This window comes from Rosa rugosa, chromosome 2 (genome assembly GCF_958449725.1).
Source record: "Rosa rugosa chromosome 2, drRosRugo1.1, whole genome shotgun sequence".
Classification (NCBI taxonomy): Eukaryota; Viridiplantae; Streptophyta; class Magnoliopsida; order Rosales; family Rosaceae; genus Rosa; species Rosa rugosa.
In genome coordinates this window covers 70,312,820-70,336,144 of record NC_084821.1, presented here as the reverse complement: position 1 = coordinate 70,336,144, position 23,325 = coordinate 70,312,820, and the positions used below count along the sequence as shown (strand labels likewise).

At 39.8% G+C, this 23,325-nt stretch overlaps 1 protein-coding gene and 1 pseudogene across 2 annotated transcripts; one reads left to right on the top strand and one right to left on the bottom strand.

Moving 5' to 3' along the window:
- The first annotated feature begins 9,912 nt into the window (after positions 1–9,912).
- Positions 9,913–12,607, top strand: LOC133733495 ((E,E)-alpha-farnesene synthase-like). 2 transcript variants are annotated; one of them, XM_062161124.1, is made up of 7 exons: positions 9,913–10,144; positions 10,233–10,521; positions 10,610–11,000; positions 11,116–11,334; positions 11,432–11,573; positions 11,851–12,102; positions 12,186–12,607. In XM_062161124.1, exons 1-7 carry the CDS (start codon positions 9,974–9,976, stop codon positions 12,474–12,476), a joined length of 1,755 nt encoding a protein of 584 aa, XP_062017108.1. In that variant the 5' UTR covers positions 9,913–9,973; the 3' UTR covers positions 12,477–12,607. The 2 variants fall into 2 exon arrangements, with proteins under 2 accessions (XP_062017108.1, XP_062017109.1); XM_062161125.1 differs by having other exon boundaries at positions 10,236–10,521; positions 12,186–12,606.
- A 2,920-nt stretch (positions 12,608–15,527) lies between these two features.
- Positions 15,528–19,577, bottom strand: LOC133731427 ((E,E)-alpha-farnesene synthase-like; annotated as a pseudogene).
- Between the last annotated feature and the right edge of the window lie 3,748 nt (positions 19,578–23,325).

Here is a 23,325-nt window from a genome sequence, read left to right as displayed (position 1 = left end):
ATGCCTCTTAATCTTGGTTTTTATGTTTAGTTCTCTATATTTAAGATTCATTTACATCTTTTAGTGTTTTTGTAGGTTTGTTTCGTAGAAAGAAGAAAAGAAGCTAAAATGAGCTAACTAGGATTGAAAAGACAATGTGCAATCTGAGACTGAGAATCTGCCTGTGGAGAACACCCAACTTCACCGAATTATTGGGAAATGATCAGATCGAATCAGACAATGAGCCTTATATCATTGGAAATCTACGGGTGTCTACTTTCTGTAGAATTTTACGGATCTCGATTTCGATACTTTTGGAGAAAGTTATGATTGTTTGAATTAAGATAGGTCAGACAAGAAATCTGCTCGGGAGTTCACTAACATTCATGGAGAACTCAAGTTTTGCGGTGCAAGATCGTCAATCCTAATGTTTCAAGGAAGTTAATTCAGTTGAGGATTCAATGATGAACTTATTCCTACTTCTACAAGAGATATTTCAAGGTTTTCCCATTCTAAATGAAGAAAGGAATCTAAACCCAAGTTTTACAAGGAAATATGAAGCCAAAGATGAGCAGAAATCTTCCCTATATAAGGGAGCACGAATTTACATGAGAAAGAGGGTCTCGGGAGCACAATGTAGATGCCTAAGGAGCAGAGACGACTCATCCATCTTCCCCACCTTTTCCCTTTCATTCTTTTTATGTTCTTTCTATGTTTTATTTAGTTATATTTTGTTAAACCTTTTTCTAGGGTTAAGATGTTGCCCTATCATGATTGTTTATGTACTTTGATGATTTATTGATGGATTTATAGTTTCTTTATGATGAATTCTTAGTCACTATTTGAATTGATGCTTTATGTTTAAGTTCTTTGATTGATCACCTTAGGGCTTTGCATCTAGTAATTAGAAGATGAATTTGAGGCGTACTTGCAATATAATTCAAATTAGCTTCTTGTGATTAAGAGTTGTGAATTACATTATTGTCGTACCTGAAGTAATGGTTTGCATGATTCTCTTGTTTTCTAGAACGTAATGAGTCCTATGTGTTAAATTTATGCCGTACCTGGATAAACTGCATGTTAGGATATACGACCTCTGCCGTACCTGGAGAGAATCATACACTTAAGGAAAACTATGGTTTAAGTGCCGTACCTGGACTTAGATACGAGAATTGTCATCAAAAGAAACAAAACAATCCGTTAATTATATCGAAACATAAATAGGATTGTTAGTGGTTGATTCCGAAACCCTAGCTTCTTTGTTCTATCATCTTTGCTTTTTAACTTTTATTTTGTTTGTTTGTTTCCTTAATTTTCACATTATTTCTTTATTCAAAAATCTAAAAAAACAATATCTTCTTTCTCTTGATTTTCCATTGTGTTTCTATGATTGTGGTGTTTGGATTAATTGAGTTAGGATTTAAATTAATTATCAATCCTCAGTTGGAACGACCTCGTACTTAATTGCACACTATACTAACGACGATTCGTGCGCTTGCGAGTTTTAACTAAAATTTCACAACACCCGCGGCAGCCAGAAAAGTAGCCGCGCGGTGGTTGACCGGAAGTGGTTGACCGGAGATGTTGACCTGAGTTCGTTGACCGAGGAACTGGGCCTGTGGGCTGTGCTGGATCGGTGGGCCGGTCCCCTTTTTTTTTTTAGGCCCGCTTTTTTTTTTTTCTTTACTTTTCCCTCTGGGCTTCTGGTGTTGGGCTTCTAGGCTTAGGGCTTTTGGGCTTCTGGCTGCCTTCTTTTCCTTTTTTTTTTTTTTTTCCTTCTCTCTGGCGGTTCAAGGGTGCAGCTGATCTTTGTGGCCGGTTTGGGGACTTTAAGGCCGGTTCTTGTAAAAAAAATTTCCGATTCCCTGATTATGGGGTAGTGATGCTACTGGTGACAAAATTTGATAGCAATTGGAAGTCCGGAAGGTGGTGAACTGGTGGATTATTTGCAGCGGGTGGTTTGGAGCTTCCGATGGCCGGTTCGGTAGGTTTCCGGCCGGTTCTGGATTCCTGGGGTCGAGAGCTTCAAGTTGTGTGGTGGAGGCAGAAAAGGTTTCAAGGTTTTGTATTCGGATTTAGGGTTTTAGCTATTTGTTTCAGGGTTAGGGCTTTGTACTGGTAACGTGTTTAAGGAAAACTGAATTGGGAGAGAATTGAGTCGTGCTTTCATTGATAATAGGAGCCTCTTTATATGGAGGATTACATGACATAGAATCAGAGTTGTACAAGAAAAGATAATCGTACAATTAATCGGATATGTATGAATATCTCCGAGAATATCTCTAATTCAAAACCCTATTACAACTAGGTCAAGTAACCTAGAGTTTGGGCCAGACACATATTCTGGATTTACTTGAACAATATAATAGATTTCACTAATTCGCTTTTCAAAACCTTAAAAGCGTGAACTATATATCTCAAGCCAACTAATTGTTAAAGGTCAAAACAACACCCTTGTTATATCCAATTCAAATTTTCATTTGTATGTCTTAAAGAAAATCGAGCTAACAAATTACAACTCAAATTCTTTAAGTAATGATTCACATTAAGTTAAAAGAATAAGTTGTCTTGTTAATTGGGCAATTCAGCAGTATCATTTTTTCTCATGTATATAGTGTTAGAACAAATTTGTGGCCGGGTATGGATCATGAGAGAGTTTATGCTTCTAAGGCACATTCTAACAACACTTTCCTTAAGGCATTATTTGCTCCACTATCAAGTGTGCAAAGGGGAATAATCAAGTATGCATTTAGGATACACTGTAAGTCTAGCACAATGCTGTTGTTGGTCTTCATTTTGCACTCACGAAAACCAACCTAAACACTCAAAAGAATGTTTACAAGATGACTCAAGGTTACTAGAAACTAATTATGCACTAGTAGTTTTTATGTGTATGCCAGTGAGCTATGACTTGTTGGTAAATCATAAATCTTGTACTTACATGAGCATTTGCCAAGCATAATTAGCTATAATGAGCCACGCTCATGCCACCGCCAGCGGTACCAACAACCATCAACAGTGTGACCTATGAAAACACAGCCAAGCAGGCTATCACCTGAGCCCCGGCTCATCCCCAGATCACCGCTTACGCGCCGCGCCAAGATTGCCTTGCTGAAGCATCAAAAGTTGGGAACTGAAGCATATCAGTCCCACATCGAAAACAAGGAAGAGGTCAGCCTCTTCCCCACCTATAAAAGGTCCACTCCTCTCTCCTCATTAATTACGCATTTACTACTTACCTACTGTTATTCTGTCAACATAAATACATTGACTAACTTAGGCATCGGAGAAGAGAAGACCGCCAACCGCGGTCTCCCTCTGACGCCCTTTGTATTTCATTTGACAGATAGCAGAATCAGCAAAGAACATCACAAGTAACGGTTCGCCCCTCGAACTAGCGTTAACCGAGATTCAGCTACCGCTGAATCTTAGACATTAACAAATCTAACATTATAAAAGTCATGATTTCGATTTTCATTGGCATATATAACGGTAGGTGGGCTAAGTTTTTATTTTTTTTAAAAGTTTTATGTGTAAGAAAACATGTAATTGGTGAATATTTGAAGCTTAGATCTTCTTAGGCTCTTCTTGGAACTCTCTCATTCTGTAGAGAACGAAGCATTTGTACAGAAGTATATGTACCCCTTCAAATGGTAAGGTACCTTTTCACTTGTACCATTTGACTTTGGTCATATTACTTCATTCAGACAAACCCAAAATTTGCAAATATAAATGACATCTTTTGATTTTTTTAATAAAAATAAATATTTTAAAAATTTCTCCAGCATAAATTTATGATATCAGCACCTTAGATGGATTAAGTAATTAAACTAACTGAGGTGATGGTGCTTCATCAATCCTATGTTGTACTTTTTACAACTGTATAAAGTTTATGAGGGGAACAACAACCATGTATGACAACAAATTCTAGCGCATAAAACCTATGCAGGTGATCTGTGTCCCTTATGGATTTGTATTGTTGGGCTGTTTTTTCACTGGACCTTGGGGGCTTTGTGCATTGAGAATTTTCGTTGGGCCTTGTTGGATACGAGAAAATTTTTATCGAGTTTCGCCCAAAAAGAACATAGAAAGAATAACTGGGTTGGAATAATTTAAGAAATTGGTCGGTGGATGATCAGACGGCTAATAAAGTATTAAAAGAGAAAAAGCACACCATCATCTGACTGAGGGTGTTTAACGAACAGTACGGTCGGAAAAGTGGTGATGGCATAGCAATGAGATATCTAAAACTATATACCTCTTGACAAGGTACCAGAAAAAAACTCATAGCATAAAACAACCTACATCATATCCATGGACATGCATCACTAAATATCATATCTATGGAATATGTTGGTATGCATATACCTCCCAGGCACAAGTATCAGAAGCACAAGACTGATATCGCCAACGCAGAAGTACTGAAAGCTCCCAGCTGAGGGTCCCGATACCCCTCGGGGCGATATCGGGAACCCCAAACATCCCACATCGAAAGAAACGGAACCAAGCTCCCACAAATTTGCTACATTAAAGTCATCTCCAACAACCCAGAGAGGTAACTGTTTACTATCGCTTTCCATTATCATTATCTTATAATAATATTGACTTAGGTATCGGAGCATTGAAGGCCGGCACACCCGGTCTTCCCTTAGAACTTTGTTTGTTTTACAGATAAGCGAGACCGATAGCGATAGTAGCAGACCAAGACTTCCAGTGATTTAGCTGGATCAGACCTTCCCCGAGACAGCTGAAACATTTGTCGCTAGAAGGAGGGCCCTCGCTCCTTGCTGGAAGAACAACACTCCTAAATGGCTACCAGCACTCCCGATACCAATAGCGATCATCCGCCCCACGAGGCAGCGACCCGTGAGGTCCAGCGCACGCTTGAATTCCTAAGCCCGAATATCGAGACACGTTCGGTCATGACGACAGATGCAACCACCGCACTTGAGATAGTGATGCGTGACCTCATGGAGACACGCGCCCAGGCTGAGGCCGAGTGTACAGCGGCCACGGCAGCGCGCAGAGAGATTGAGAATATGACAAACCAGAATCGCATTCTCCGAGAGTCACTCCAGCGGCGAGTGGCGATGAGGCATTAGACAGGGCCCGTCAGCAGGAGACCCCGATACCGACCATCGGCGGTGTCCCGACACCCGAAATAGTTCTCACCACGGATCCAAGCAGAGGTCTCACTGGCACATTAGTGTCACCGAGAGCAGAAAATTATGGAAGCCCCACGGGCCCTAATCCAGGTAGCACAAGCGCGGGTCCACAAGTGATTTATCTAAACTCCCCTCTTTTCCCTAATCAACTCGACACAGTGCCGCCATCGCAGCCCGTACCCGATATAGCGGGAGCGTCGGGCCCAAATGCAGCTGCAACCTCCAATATATCCCCACCGGACCCCAACACTCGGTTGTTACTACAGATGAGCAAAACTATCGCCTCATTACAGGCGCGTATTGAGAGTTCCGAGAGCAGATCCGGTTGGTAACCGATCACAGCAGGCTTCCAGGGAAAGATGGGGCCATTCACTCCCCGGATACAAGCTGAAAAGCGCCCACAGGAGGCCAAGCCCTTCAAGATCGAGAAGTATAATGGCACCCGAGACCCATACCACCACTTGGAAGTTTTTCAATCCCTCATGCATGGAACCCGATACACGAATGCGATGGTATGCTACGCGTTCGAGGAAACCCTGACGGACGAGGCCTTGCGTTGGTTCCTTAATCTCCCCACTAATTCCATTGACAGCTTCCAGGAGCTCAGGGATAAGTTTCTCCGCCGGTTCATTCTGTGCGGCAGTGGCTACTGCACGACGCCTGACCTATTCAGGCTCAAGCAAAGGCCAAATGAGCGATTGTGAGACTTTGTTCGCCGATGGCAAAAGCAAGCTACACAATGCCATTCCCTTGACCCAGCCCTAGCGGCATCGGCATTCAAGCAAGCCCTCCAGCCGGGATACTTCCTGTTGCAAATCAACACCAATCCCCCCGCGACATATGATGACCTCCTCGACAATGCCACTATTTTCGCGCAGGCCTAGTAAGACACCTTTGGTCGCGACACCAGCACCAATACACACCCAGCCAATGTACCTCAACTCCACAACCCCGTCGGGACCACCGATAACAGGAACAAAGACATCAACAGAGACAAGCTTGTCCCACACAATGACAGAACCCCACGAGAGCGACCAGGTAACAACAATAAAAGGGACAAACAGTTTAGGAAGAGCCCTGAGAAGCCAAAGTACAACTCATCAGGCAGTCGGTATCGCGATGTGCCATATGGCGGTACCCGATACAGGGATAACCAGAAATACGAGGCACCCCGATACGAGATTTACACCACACTCACCGCTTCATACGAAGAAATTTGGAATAACCACAAAGACATCATCCCACGCCCGCCACGACGCAAACCTGGCCAGGCCAAACCACGAGACAACAACAAATACTGTACATACCATGAAGAAGTCGGCCACCCTACCAACATTTGCTGGGCACTGAAAAACGCTATCGGGCACCTCATTCAAAGCTGCCAGCTCTCGCAATATCGTACCCCCCGCAACGGGAGCCAACACAATTGAAGTCTACGGACAGATCCTAACGATACATGGAGGCAATTGAAGTCTAAGGACAGATCCTAACGATACATGGAGACAATTGAAGTCTACGGACAGATCCTAATGATACATGGAGGCAATTGAAATCTAAGGACAGATCCTAACGATACATGGAGACAATTGAAGTCTACGGACAGATCCTAACGATACATGGAGGCAATTGAAGTCTACGGACAGATCATTGCATAAAAAAAATGTTAAAATAAAAAAACCAGTAGGCATAATGTTTTTAGAACTTGAAAGTCACACCTACTACCTTATAGCCATGATGTTAAACATACCTTATAGCCATGACATTAAATAATATTAAGCATACCTTATGGCCATGACATTAAATAACATTAAACATACCTTATGGCCATGACATTAAATAACATACCTCTAGAATAGGTAACTAATAAATCACATAGCAATGAGGTATGTAAAAACCTCATGAGATGATATTAGCAAAAACTCACATGATAAAACAACCTACCTCATAGCCATGAACACCACTAAATATTATACATTTGGAATAAGTAACTGATTACACGCATTTCTATGCATGTAATTGTATCTTAAACACTAGATATAAGCTAACTCTCAAGTCAATTATTATGTAATTAATCTATTTTTATTTATTTTGTAGAAAATAAGCGGAGTTGTGAAGATGAGAGAAAATGGTACAAAAATGGAGCAAATCGGAGTTTTCGACAGGGAGGCGAATTAGTCGATGTGTAAACCATGATCAATGTCGGCAAGAAATAGGATGTTGGGAGCCCGATCAAAAATGAAAATGTTAGAGAGAGAGCTTTGAAGAAAATGGAAAAAAAAAAAAAGAACCTCCCTAACACCCGACATTTTCATTATATTGTTTACACTTCCCTAGTTTTCCTTGCATTTTTATTAATCACTTTGCATTTTATTACTTTTTGTTAAAGTCAAATCAACTCTCAATCATTAAATCCATCGACTCATTTGTGTATATTCCCCTTGAGACCACAAGTTAGTGGTTTTGAATAGGCTTAGTGTGAGCTAAGTCAAGCATTGCGAAGGCTTGGTGCTTTGATTGTTTATAGTTTTTATTTTATTTTATAATTTTATTGTATGCATTCAAGTTGTCCTAGAGCCAATTATCTCGGTTAGGTCCAACACCTAATCCCTGAGTTACGATAAACTAAGGTCCAAATACTTCCCTTACTTGACACGATTCGTACGCTTGCGAGAGTTTATGCATCAAGTCAGTAACCAATGAAATTCATAGCGTAAAAACATAAAATAGAAAGCGAGTAGTCATTAAACTCTTAGAACTTGGAAGTCATACCTACTACCTTATAGCCATGACATTAAATAACATACTTCTAGAATAGGTAACCAAGAAATCGCATAGCAATGAGATATCTAAAACTATATACCTCTTGACAAAGTATCTAAAGAAACTCTTAGCAGAGTATCTTTTGCAATGCTAACTTTTTTTAGTTAAATTTTAGCCAAAGTAGCTAAAAAATTAATTAAGCTAGCCACTTTTAAAAATACGCATGCATCAATTATCTCTATTTTAGCTAATTTTAAATTTATCTATACTATTATGAAGAGAAGAGGGTTTGTCAGCCAAAGTGAACGTGAAAAGACGACTAAATCTTTAGACAATAGATTATCCAAAATTATATTTTAATAAACAAAGAACATAATTGTAATAAACAAAATAACATAAAAAAATTTCCAGTTTCTTTCCCCCTGAAGTCTCTCTCTATAACTTCTCACTTTCCCACCAAAGGTGGGGAAAAAAAAAAAAAACTTCCAAATTCGCCACGTTTTCTCGAATGATTATTTTGTTTTTCTTTTCTTTTTTTTTCCTCAAAATTAAACCCACACACACAGTGTGTGTTTTGGGTCTAGTATTATTTATTAAATGAAGAAAAATAATTTAAATTTATTTATAAATTATATAAAATAACTTAAAAAGAATCTTCTAAATTAACAAAAATAATAGAGAGTCTCAACTCGCTGTTTATATTTAGGAGCAAGATAACTAAAAATTAAAATGGAGAGCCCATAATGAGTCTTGTGCATGTGCTAAAATTAAAAAAGCTAAACATCTCCAAAATAACTGAGTCAAGATAAAGAGTATTAAAAATGCTCTCAACAACCTACCTCATAGCCATGAATATTATTAAATAGCATACGTACATTTGGAATAAGTAACCAATGAAATTCATAACATAAAAAAAATAAAACAAAATAAAAAAGCCGATATATATGCATTAAATTTTTAGAACTTGAAAGTCACGCCTAACTACTACCTATTTTTTTTTTTTTCAATTGACACATGAAAGTCAAGTGTTTACCCAAGTTAGTATGTGTATAAAAAGTATAGTAAAAAAAAACCCCTATGTTAGGTATGATTATACGAACTTAATATTTAATGAAACTGCATGGAATGCATTGAGTGCACCGTAATGAAAAGTAAACAACATAAAAACAACCATGAACATTGTTATCCCCAATGTTAACCAAAACAAGAAATACTATCGATAGTAAGAATCATCGATATTGGTTATTTTTATGAACTACCCTTTTTTTTTTTTTTTTTACAATTTTTAATCGCACCTACCCATCCCATGTCATGATGCCAGTAACAATTGAACTTGTAACCTCAATGATATTGGTTATTTTAAATGACCAACTGGTTACAGGTTACAGGCCGGGTAGATTAAACTCCGTTCAAAGTATTTTCGCTTAAAGGTTATCAGACTTCCAAAATCTCAAAAACACTGATACTCATTTATCACTGAAAGTTTCAACACAATCTTGAAGTATCATGTTGGTTTGATATTGGGGGTCCTTAAAACTATGTATACAGATGAGTCCATACATCACTATGGTACAATCTTGTTTCATGCATATAAAAAATAGTCCTAATAATAGTTCTACCTTACCAAAAGAAATTTTTTGATATGATGCTTGTCTTTGTTTACGTGTTAAAGGAAACGAATTGAGTACCTCCCTAATTATCTTATATTTCATTGATACATTGATATTAATTATTTGCTCTCTTATATTTTTCTTCTATGTGACATAAACATTAAAATATGTGGGTGAGATTTTATCTTTTATGTGTGAGTAGGTAGACGTAGTGGAAGCATTTCTCAATAGTAGACCGTACTTGAGCAAATTGGTGACATTTTGTAGACCTTGGATTTCACGTGAAATGCGAGCTTACGAACGGGGATATGACCAGTAAAACGTCAGATGACTCTGCGCGTAAATCTGCCTATAAATACTCATAGAAAAAGGTTCACTTGCCACCTCCAACAATTTCTATAGCTAGCCCTTGTCGATCACATAGGACTTCAATACATTTTTAAACAACTATATATATCTATGAATTCTAGTAGGCACTGGCAAAACCCTCAAGCTGATGAGCAGCAGATACTGCAATGGCAGACGAAATCTGAACCCTCTTACTCTGTACATGATCAAAGACGATCTGCAAATTACAAGCCAAATATTTGGAAGTATGAGTTCCTCGAATCCCTTAACAGCAAATTTGATGTGAGTTCCCGCTAACTTTTTGCTACTTCTTCGATAGCCAATTTACTACATTAACTTATTAATTAATTAGAATATATGTAAATGCAAGCAGGGAGAATGTTATCGAATTCAGATTCAGAAGCTAATAGAAGATGTAAAGGAAATGTTTGTTGATTGTAAGGAATCAGATTTAATAACCAAGTTGGAGCTGATTGACAGCATCCAAAAACTAGGCCTCAACAACAATTTTGAAAAGGAAATCAAGAAAGCCCTAGACACCATAGCATTTGTTGAACTCGAAAACAACAGCAATCCATACATTAGTTCAACATGTGATCTCTATGCTGCTGCACTACTCTTTAAGATTCTTAGGCAGCATGGTTATAAAGTTTCACAAGGTACATACATAGATGTATTAATTGGTCAATGATTTTATCTCCTAACTAATCTAACGTACGTACTAATCCAGTTTACTAAAATTTTCAGATATATTTGGTGGTTTGATGGATGAAATGGGTACATTAAAGAAGAACACATTAGGGGATGTGAAAGGAATGCTTGAAATGTTGGAGGCCTCAAACCTAGCTTTAGAAGGTGAAAATATCCTAGAGGAGGCTAAATCTTTTTTAATGGTCACTCTTAGAGAGACCAATACTAGGTGTGATGATATAGACAATTGCATTTCCAAGCATGTGACTTATGCCCTGGAGCTTCCATCACAAAGGAGAGTGCAGTGGTTTAATGTGAAATGGCACATCAAATTCTACGAGAAAGACCATACTGATCAAGCCAACATGACCACTTTACTTGAGTTGGCTAAACTTAACTTCAACATGGTTCAAGCCACACTCCAAAAAGATCTAAGGGAAGTATCCATGTAAGTAGACCAAAAGAATCTTTTGCTTTTGAGAATGAAAGAATCTTGGTCTTATTTAAAAATAGTCGTCCTCACTTTTCTTATTTGGATGATTGTGCTTTGTGGTTTCGATAAGGTGGTGGAACAATCTGGGTCTCAATAAGAACTTGGACTTTGCAAGAGATAGACTAGTCGAATGTTTCATGTCTGCCGTGGGATTAGCTTTCGAGCCTGAGTACCAGTCCTTTAGAAAATGGATAACTAAAGTCATCAATCTGATTCTCATCATCGATGACGTTTATGATGTTTATGGCTCATTGGAAGAGCTAAAACATTTCACCAATGTTGTTGAAAGGTTAGTTTTTCAAGAGTGCTTATGTAGTAAGCACTTTTGCATAGTACGTTGTTGTTTCATAATGGTTAGATCAATAACATTGTTTTAAACTAAATAGGTGGGATATTAGGGAAACTGAGCTGCTTCCGGAGTGTATGAAGATCTGTTTCCAAGTACTCTACAATACTACTTGTGAAATTGCTTATGAAATTGAGGAGGAGAATGGTTGGAACCAAGTATTACCTCATTTGAGGAAAGTGGTATTAGCCTTCTCCCTTCTCATCTGTCTAATGGTAGCCAAATGAAAGAACTGTCTTTATCCCCAAAGTCTCGGGGCTTGTAGTTATACTCCTTCGCACATATTGTTTTGGACAAATGCACATAATTAAAAAGTTGAGAGCCCTTGCATCCATCGAATGGACCCTAAATACAACTCTGAATTCTTATGGTGATGATGGGCTAATAATGGCAATTTGTAATCTTAATCATGGTTGAATTAAACTCTAATTGTCTTCTTTTCGTATTAAAAACTTACAGTGGGGAGATTTCTGTAAAGCATTATTGGTGGAGGCAGAGTGGTACAATAAGGCTTACACACCGTCCTTTGAAGAGCACCTTAGCAATGGTTGCATTTCATCATCTGCTTCGCTGATTTTGACTCTTGCCTTCTTCTCCACAACACATGATGAAGGGGCCAAAAACTTTGCTGATTTTCTGCACAAGAATGAAGATCTTGTGTACAATATCTCATTGATACTTCGACTTTTAAACGATCTGGGAACTTCCGCGGTAATTTTATTTTTGTTGGTTTCTCCCTTTTAAAGCTTATTTTGTTTTTTGAGTACTATGCTAATTAAGTGGTTAATTAACAGGCTGAGCAAGAGAGAGGTGATGCTGCTTCATCAATCCTATGTTACATGAGAGAAGCGAATGCTTCAGAAGAAATAGCTCGAAAGCACATCAAAGGCATGATAGACAATGCATGGAAGAAAATAAACGAAAAATGCTTCACTCAAATGCCCGAAATATCTTCATTCATCAACATTATGACAAATATAGCTCGGGTTGGGCATAGCCTTTATCAAGATGGAGACGGATTTGGTGATCAAGAACACGGGACTCGGCGACAGATCCAATCTTTACTTGTTGAACCTCTCTCTTAATTGAGCTAAACTAGCTAGCTAGTAGTAATGATCCTAATAGTTTCTTACTGTCGTACTCATATTAGTTATAAATGAGGTGCTCGATCAGATCGTTGTAGGCAATGTCAATGTCTCTAGTAAGTATTGCGGTCGTAAATAATGTAATAAAGATTTCGAGAGTGTATATATGATTCAATAATATATCTCTCGATCTTACTATATATGATTTGACTTCACCTATTCCCCTTCTAAAACCTTAAAATTGTGAACTAGCTATCTCAAAATCAGGAGAAGTCTAGAATACGCAGGCTGCAACATACACAGCCAACGTCTGTTAAGACGGAGTGGCAGCAATTGCTGATTTGTACCCCAGATGTTCCTCGTCTGATGCTAAGGAGCGGTAGTAAATCCTTGATCGTTTTCCATGTTAACCTGCATTCCAAGTCAACTGAGTTACCATGCTGTTCTGTTCTGTACGAACAAATTGGGTTGATTACCATGCATACTCATGGACATTTAACTCAGACAAGCCTCTACTCAAAGCTTCGTCTGCTAAATTAACAAGAGTAAAAGGGAGAGAGGATCGCCTTCATGAACTCCTCTACCACATGAAAAGAAGCCCTCTATAATACTAGTGAAAACTTAACAAACCAACTACAATTTTAAACCCCACTCACCCATCTTATAATACTAGTGAAAACTTAATTAACCTATAAACCTCTACGATATAAAATAATCAACATGCTACAGTTCACTGGCCGAGTAGTTTGGACTTTGCTGAAAGCATTTGTCACTTAAAGGTAGGGGTGAAATCTACACACTCCATATTACAAACCACACACCCTTCTATTATTTTAATAATATTTTATCTAACATTTGTTTTCACTTCCTAAAATGCCTTTGAGTCATATTGCCTTTTTTTTTTGGTCTTTTCTCTTTATGCAATTCAGTCAGACTTTCACACCTTCACTACCACCATTATCCAAATCAGCTACAGAATCGGTGTTAGTCTCGACACTTCCAACCAATTTGTCAAAATCAGTGGGAGCCGAGCGACCCTCATTCTTCTTCTTCTGCTTCTTTTTCTCATTGAACTCCTTGTAAACTCTCTCCTGCCCCTTCCTTGTTCTACTAGCTATAGTCAAACATCTTAACCACAAAGATTCAACCTTTCCTACCAAAAACACAAAACCATCACAAAATTAAGCACTTTGACTTCAAACTCTTACACGATCATGCAATACACAACCACAACAAATCAACCTTTTCTAGCCCCCCAAAAAAAACAAAAAACCCAAAAAAGCTTCTCACTTCAAGATCATGCAATGCCCTTGAAGACGTCTAATCGTCTATGCTTTGCTACTGAAAATTGAATACCCAGAAGCAGAAATTAAGAGAAACATAAATCGATTGAGTACTCATATGCCCATAAATCAATTGAAGAGTGAAAAACAGAAACCTAGACTTACCACCGTCGCACTGTTAGTCCATCATGGCGTCACCGTCGAAGAGAGAAAAGACGATCGCCCAGCGCCCAACAACCGCCTAGACCGCCGATTTTCAACCCCGCGCCTAGATCGATCGAGTAGGCCATAATCGGAACGGCTTGGAGCCGCGTAGCGCCTACACCGATTTTTAGAACCTTATTATGATTTGGTTTGGACAGACGAAAGGTTGGGGAACCAGAAAGTTTCAATGGAGAAGAGAGTGTCGTTGTTTAGAGGAGAAAGAGAGAAAAATAAGAAGAAAGGTTCTGTCGTGGTTTGGAGGAGAGAGAGGAAGACTGGGGGAGAGAGAGAGAGAGAAGAAGAAGAAGAAGAAGACCAAAAAAAAAAAAGGAATCTGACTCAAGGGCATTTTAGGAAGTGAAAAGAGATGTTAGATAAAATATTATTAAAATAATAGAAGGGTGTGTGGTTTGTAATATGGGTGTGCAAATTTCACCCCCCTAAAGGTATTCATACTTCCAAAACTTTAAGAACACCGAGAGTCATTCATGACCCAAAGTTTCAACAAAGTTAGGTTTGATTTTGGGGTTAGGAGGAGGCTGGAATGTACAGGCTGTAAGTTACAGCCACTGACAAGGGCATACATGGCGTAAGCAGAGTCACACAATCAGTCAAAGTAGGAGCATTTAGTAATTTTCCAATGGACGGTCGTTAGGAGTGAAAAAGGTGGCCGTTAAGGTAAAAAATCAGGGGGACTGATTGGTCTATTGTCACAATACGACAAAATAGCCAAGCTTATTGGATAAGCCACCAGCCCACCATGTCTCTTGTTCATCTCATTGATCAACCAGGCATTTTCGTCTACTCTACAGAAAGTGAAAGCTTTCTAGGAAGAACAAAGAATTTACAAAGAAAAAGGGATTCTATTAATGAAAGTGAGGCTCAGAGTACATGAGAAAAGTGAGAGAGAGTGATGCACTATGAGCTAGTTGTACAGATTAATGACACGTGGCAAACAGCTGTAGTCCACTTATGTAACTAATCACACACAGAGCCTAATTAAGCAAAACTAATCATGTAGCTAATTTAACTAATTGTAAGAGCTGCAGCTGGTTGATAATGCTAACAGAAAGCACATTCAGAGTGAAGGAAAGTGGTCGGTCAAATATATATCGACGAAGTCTTCGTGTAGTTGAATTTGAAGTTTGTAGATCTGAGATATTGGCTGAGATATTGGCATGAACAAATTTCGACATTGGGTTCAAATGTTCCCCGGTAATCGCACCCATTCAATGGGTTTGTCTGAGTTAAATGTCCATGAGTATGCATGGTAATCAACCCAATTTATTCGTACAGAACAGAACAGCATGGTAACTCAATTGACTTGGAATGTAGGTTAATATGGAAAACGACCAAGGATTTACTACCGCTCCTTAACATCAGACGAAGAACATCTGGGGTACAAACCAACAAATGCAGCCTCTCCGTCTTAACAGACGTTGGCTGCGTATGTTGTAGCCTGCGTATTCCAGACTTCTCCTGATTTTGAGATTGCTAGTTCACAGTTTTGAGGTTTTAGAGAGGGAATAGGTGAAGTCAAATCATATATAGTAAGATCGAGAGATATATTATTGGATCATATATACGCTCTCGATATCTTTATTACATTGTTTACGACCGCAATAATTACTAGAGACATTGACATTGCCTACAACGATCTGAGCACCTCATTTATAGCTAATATGAGTACGACAGTAAGAAACTATTAGGATCATTACTACTAGCTTGCTAGTTTAGCATGATTAAGAGAGGTTCAACTAGTAAAGATTGGATCTGTCCCCGAGTCCCGTGCTCTTGATCACCAAATCCATCTCCATCTTGATAAAGGCTATGCCCAACCCGAGCTATATTTGTCATAATGTTGATGTTTCGGGCATCTGAGAGAAGCATTTTTCGTTTATTTTCTTCCATGCATTGTCTATCATGCCTTTGATGTGCTTTTGAGCTATTTCTTCTGAGTTCTGAAGCATTTGCTTCTCTCATGTAACATAGGATTGATGAAGCAGCATCACCTCTCTCTTGCTCAGCCTGTTAATTAATCACTCAATTAGCATAGTAATCAGAAAACAACATAAGCTCTAAAAGGGAGAAACCAACAAAACTAAAATTACCGCGGAAGTTCCCAGATCGTTTAAGAGTCGAAGTATCAAAGAGATATTGTACACAAGATCTTCATTCTTGTGCAGAAAATCAGCAATGTTTTTGGCCCCTTCATCATGTGTTGTGGAGAAGAAGGCATGAGTCAAAATCAGCGAAGCAGATGATGAAATGCAACCATTGCTAAGCTGCTCTTCAAAGGACGGTGTGTAGGCCTTATTGTACCACTCTGCGTCCACCAATAATGCTTTACAAAAATCTCCCCACTATAATTTTTGGGGAAATTACTGGTCACACCCTCATCTTTGGGTACGTCGACAGTTCAGTCCTTAACATTCTAATTTTAACAGATAACTCCCTAGACATTCAAATTTCACACAATTTGATCCAAAATGACAATTTTACCCCTCTTTTTCTCTTCTTCTCTTTTTTTTAAAAAAATTCTTCTCTCTCTCTGTTTTTTTTTTTTTTTTTTTTGGGGTTATTTTTCTGCTTCTCTCTCACTCACTCTCTCTCTTGAACACAAGTTTATCCCTCATCACTCTCCTTCACACAAACCCCCCTCCTACCACTGGATTTAGAAAACCCATTGACTGTAAAAGTCCTCTCCCATTCTCCTCTGCACAAACCCAATCATCACTCAATTTATACAATGAACCATTTGTCAATTCTGTCAAACACTTAAACAACAAATAGTATGCTCTGGGGCTTTGAATGCAACTATGATTTCAAAGCAACTACTGATACACAATTGCACACACACACAGAGACAGAGATAGCAATAACAACTATGAAGAAAACTGGAAAAAGCATAAATTATCGCCGCTTTAGAGCTCTGGCATTGCAGAAAAGATATGAGACAAAGGTAGTAAAATAATGGCCCTGTGGGATGCAAATCATGCAATTCGAACCAAGCTTAGCAAGTTACCCAGAAATCCGAAATCGAACCCACCTGAAGAATCTGAAATCAACAGGCATGCTGTATCCGATCAATATTTCACGAGCGGTCGAAACACCAACACCACCACAAGTAGTACCAGCAGCGCCGCCAGCATGCAATCCACCAAGAAGCAACAGCTGGCGGCCATTTCCAACTGGTTCGTCACCGAGAAAAAGCACAATAACAAGCGGAGATCCAAACCCAGCCGAGTGAGGAGCACGAGATCGTCGCTGTCGTCGTTCTCCTGCCACGTTCCCGACGAGGATCGCGAGCTCCTGCTCCCGCTTGAGGCCGTCGATGTGTCGTCAGCGGTGCCGGATACGACGTCGTTCAAGGCTGACCGGAGCGTTGACCGGCAGGTGTCGCTGCCGAGGGTGTCGAGCGGGAGTAGCTACGCCGGGATCTTGTACTCTGGGACGACGACCCTGGACGGGGACTTCTCCGGCAACGTCAAGGAGTCGTTGGCGACGACGAGGCCGGTGGAGGAAGAGGAGGAGGAGGAGGAGGTGGTGGGAGTGGAGGCGAGTAGGGATAGCTTGGCTCAGAGGAACGGGGTGGAGGCGCCTAGCGCCTAGGCGAACCTTGGCAAAAGAGAGAGAGAGGGAGAGAGGAGAGACGACGCCGTCTTTCTCAATCGAGAGAGTGAGAGAAGCAGAAGAATAACAAAAAACAGAGAGAGAGAAAGAGAGAGAGAGAGAGAAGCAGAACAAAAAAAAACGAGAGAAGAATTAAAAAAAAAAAAAAGGAAGTGAGGGGTAAAATGGTCATTTTTGACCAAATTGTGTGAATTTTGAATGTCTGAGGAGTTACTTGTTAAAATTACGATATGAGGGACTGAACTGTCGAATTCCAAAAAGATGAGGGTGTGACCAGTAATTTGCCCATAATTTTTTAATAAGAAAAGAAGACAATTAGAGTTCAGTTCAACCATGATTAAGATTACAAATTGCCATTATTAACCCATCATCACCATAAGTATTCAGAGTTGTATTTAGGGTCCATCGATGAATACAAAATATAAAGATAGGGCTCTCGACTTTTTATGTGCATTTGTCTAGAACACTATGTGCGAAGGAGTATAACTTGAACCCCCAAGGCTTTGGGGATAAAGACAGTTCTTTCATTTGGCTACCATTAGACAGATGAGAGGGGAGAAGGCTAATACAACTTTCCGCAAATGAGGTAATACTTGGTTCAACCATTCTCCTCCTCAATTTCATAAGCAATTTCACAAGTAGTACTGTAGAGTACTTGGAAAAAGATCTTCATACACTCCGGAAGCTGCTCGGTTTCCCTAATATCCCACCTATTCAGTTTAAAACAATGTTATTGATCTAACCATTATGAAACAACAACGTACTATGCAAAAGTGCTTACTACATAAGCACTCTTGGAAAACTAACCTTTCAACAACATTGGTGAAATGTTTTAGCTCTTCCAATGAGCCATAAACATCATAAACGTCATCGATGATGAGAATCAAATTGACGACTTTAGTTATCCATTTTCTAAAGGACTTGTACTCATGCTCGAAAGCTAATCCCACGGCACACATGAAACATTCGACCAGTCTATCTCTTGCAAAGTCCAAGTTCTTATTGAGACCCAGATTGTTCCACCACCTTATCGAAACCACAAAGCACAATCATCCAAATAAGAAAAGTGAGGACGACTATTTTTGAATAAGATCAAGACTCTTTCATTCTCAAAAGCAAAAGATTCTTTTGGTCTACTTACACGGATACTTCCCTTAGATTTCTTTGGAGTGTGGCTTGAACCATGTTGAAGTTAAGTTTAGCCAACTCAAGTAAAGTGGTCATGTTGGCTTGATCAGTGTTGATATTGTTAAGTGAGCTAATATCAACATCAACATGCTATAGTGTAGTTAGCACTTATCATTCTATAGTATGTCTATACTATAGTGTAGTTGGCACTTATCAGTGGTAGCATTTTATATTTCTGTAAACTCTCTATATAAACCTCTGTTATGAGATGAATAAAAACAAGACAATTAAGTCTCTCAATTGTGTTATACTTAACATGGTATCAGAGCATTTTTGCTCTTGAGACCTATACCCATTTCTAGAAATCTAGATTACCTATACCCATATTCCGCTGCCAGAAACACCAAGAGAAGAACTCTGTTCTTCATCTTACTCAGTAACCAGAAAACATAACCATACCAGTGCCAGTACCCAGTGTCCAGAAGAACTCTATTCTTCACACTACCTATAACCCATAACCAAGTTTTTTGCTCAAGATCGAGCACAAGCTCATACCCAGAATTGACAAACATTACCTGATCTCTTTATCGCTGGTGACCTCGGAGATTTTGACTTTGAAAAAATAGGCGTACGACCTATCGCCAGGACACCTTGCCCGGACTGCGATCGCTGACCTCGACTCTCTCCGCCTGCAACTGGTTCCAGTAAACTGCAGTCTCTCTGTCGCTCGGATCCACCGCTTGCAACTAGTTCCGTTGCCGGGAACTAAACTACAGTCGGGCTCCGCATCTAATAGATCGGAATCCTCGTCGGACAAGATTCTCCGGCGGAGCTTCAGAGCCCAGAAGAAGGTCCATCATCGTAGCGCTCGGCTTGCTCCGCAAGCTTGGCCGTGTATACATGGTTCTCAGCCAAGGAGGTCGATCTCACCCTCTCTTCTTTAAATAACTCCTAAAACTTTGATTTGTGCACGTGAAGAAAGCAAAAGTGGATGCTCTGTCGGCCATCCTTGCCTCTCTATATCTCCACCCACCTACTTTCCTGTTTTTTTTATTCCACCCACCACTACAACCCCACGGCAACTTCTCTACTTTTCCTTTCTCCTGTCTTCTTTACTTTATTCTTCCTTTCTCCATCCACAAATCCACTTTCTTTTTTAATAAAGAAAGCTTTTTAGCCTTTTCTTTTTTTTCCTCTACTCCATCATTTTTTTTTTTAATTTCATTTGCTCACTATCACTCGGTGAGACGTTCCAAAGCCTTATTTGTCAATTTGTTGCTGATTTGGGCCGGCCCACTTCACCAGACCTATTCAAAAAAAAAAAAAAAAAAAAAAAAGTAAATTAGATTAGAAATTTTATCCTTGTAACGTCGAGCTTACTCGCTCAACACAAGTAGGTCTACCCAATTAATGTGGTGTCTAGGCTGATTGGATACGAGAAGTGCTAGCAACGGGTCTCGTCCCCTGCTAAACAAGTGAGCTGAGCTCCGCCAAAATCGCTCCTCTACTACCTGGCTACATTAAACGGAATTACAGAAAGGTTGCGCGATAGGCAACACCCAAGGATCAGATTTCTCTTCTATTTACTTAGTAATTACTGAACCATGGTTCTCAATGAAGTGCTCGCTGATTCAGTGCCCGCTGATTCATCCCACACATCTTCTCAATATAAAGGGCGATCTTCATCCAATGATCATGGCCCTATTGCTCCGGAAAAATTGGATAGCACCAATTTTATTTCTTGGTCTAAGCATGCCAAGTTGAACATCACCGGCCGAGGTAAACTTGGCTATCTCACCGGCAAGAAAAAAGCACCATCTGAAGAAGAAGATGAGGAGGGTTATGAAATTTGGGTTGAAGAAGACAGTCTTGTTCAAGCATGGCTCCTCAACTCCAGGCTCAAGGATGCAGAGTCTATTGCTTACATGGCAGAAAGGGTTAGTAAGCACCGTGTCTACTTCTTCTTGGCAGGTCTTGATCCACACCTCGATGGTGTGAGAAGTAGAATTCTGAACACAAAGCCACTACCCTCTATTGAAGAGACTTATTCTCAAGTCAGTGCTGAACATAACAGACTTCAAAAAATGATGTCTGAACAAATTGTTGAAGGATCTGCCATGCACACTCAATACCGGCCACCACATGTTCGGAATTCTCAGTCTTCACCATCTGCATCCTCTTGGAAAGTTCCCACTCCAGGACCTATGAAATGCACTCATTGTAAATCTCAGAAGCATACTGTGGATAATTGTTTTCAATTGAAAGGTTATCCAGAATGGTGGGAGGAGCATGTTGCCCGTCGTAAAGAAATCCAAGCGAAAGAGGTAAAAGGATATCGGCCCAAAGGTAAACCTAAGGCGGCCCTTCAGATTGCATCATCAGCTTCGGAAGAACCAACTGAAGGTAATTGCACTGGTGGCCCTGCCTTCGCTTTCATGACTAATTCAGGTACACTGAGTTCCTCTTTATCTAGTATTTCTGACTTTAATTGGAAAGATATGTGGATAATTGATTCAGGCGCAACAGACCATATGACTAATGACTCTAGGAACCTTCAAAATTTGACCCCAGTTCAACGATCTGGCGTAACCAATGCAAATGGTGTTTCCTATCCTATTACTAGTGTTGGATCTGTCATTTTGACAAATTCTATTACACTTGATACTGTTTTACATGTGCCATCATTATCACATAACCTTTTATCTGTCAAACAGATAACTAAACAGTTATATTGTTGTGTGATTCTTTACCCATGGTGTTGTATATTTCAGGACATCCTAACAGGGGAAATCATTGGGAGTGGTATTGAGAAGGGGGGATTGTACTACATGGAAATGACATCTGCTGGTAATCGTCGTGTAAGTGAGGTGAATCAAGTTCAAAAGCATTCTTCTACCGAAGCGGAGATCTGGTTGTGGCATAAAAGATTGGGACATCCATCTTTTGGTTATCTTCAAACTCTACTACCTTCACTGTTTAAGCATCATAAAGCATCAGACTTTAAATGTGACACTTGTATTTTAGGCAAGAGTCACCGTGTGAACTATCCTTTGAGTTATAATAGAAGTATTGCACCTTTTGATTTGGTTCACTCTGATGTTTGGGGGCCATGTCCAGCAACCCCCTCTGGTATGAAATGGTTTCTTCTCCTTGTTGATGATTGCACCCGAATGAGCTGGATCTACTTAATGCGACATAAAAGTGATGTGTTCTCTGTGTTTCAGTCTTTTCATGCCATGATCCATACCCAATTTCAAACTCCCATTAAAGTTTTCCGCTCTGATAATGGTGGAGAATATGTCACACATATCTTTCGTCAATATCTCAACACCCATGGCATCATACATCAGACCACCTGTCCTCATACACCTCAGCAGAATGGTGTGGCGGAACGTAAGAATCGCCACATTCTTGAGGTTGCCCGATCCATGTTGCTTGGAGCTCATATGCCGGAATATTTCTGGGGTGATGCTATCCTTACTACTGCATACCTCATAAATCGACTTCCCACACAAGCTCTCCAAACTTCTATTAGGGAAGATAGTTCACCTCCAAAAACACCTATCCAAGCCCTTTCCAAACATTTACCTTTACCACCCACCCACGCTCTTCCTCCTAAACTCTTTGGTTGTGTGGCCTATGTTCATGTTCCTCGCATTCAAAGAACCAAATTGGATGCATGTGCGACAAAATGTGTCTTCATCGGTTATGCTTCTACTCAGAAGGGATATCGATGCTTTGATCCAAGCACTAAACGGACATATGTTACTATGGATGTCACATTCTGTGAACATGAGCTCTATTTTGCCCCGAAGACTCCTCTTCAGGGGGAGAATCATGATGTAGAAGAGCAGTCTTCTGATATATTTTGTCCATTGGAGATAGTGGACAATCAAGTACATAGTGACAAATTACCAACTGCAGGCGCAGATTCACCAGATTCTGCGATAAATGAGAGTAACAATCACTCACCAGTATCAGAAGCTGCAGACACAGACGACACCCTCCCCCCTTCTACTACTACATCAACTCCCATGCCCCTTCAGGATGATCCAGAGGTAATTACTGACCCTGCCTTTCAATCCCATGATAATACAAATGTTAAAAATTCCCCTGAAATAGGACCAAGTAACACCACCAGCATGTACCAATTGCCATTTCGGAAAAATAGAGGTCAACCAAAGGCTCAATATGAACCAGATCCTAAAGCCAAGGCCAAATATCCCATAAACAATTACATGTCATCCCATAGATTATCCAAGTCATATGCGTCTTTTGTGTTTCATTTATCTGCTATTGTCATTCCAAATAAAGTGCAGGATGCTCTAGCAGATCCTAAGTGGACTAAAGCTATGGAAGATGAAATGGAAGCCTTGCAAAAGAGTCACACATGGGAACTAGTGCCAAAACTAGCAGGGAAAAGAATAGTAGGGTGCAGATGGATCTATACATTGAAGTACGCAGCTGATGGTACATTAGATAGATATAAAGCCAGGTTGGTTGCTAAAGGGTATACTCAGACATATGGTATTGACTATCAAGAGACTTTTGCACCAGTGGCCAAGATGAATACTGTTCGAGTACTACTGTCATTAGCGGCT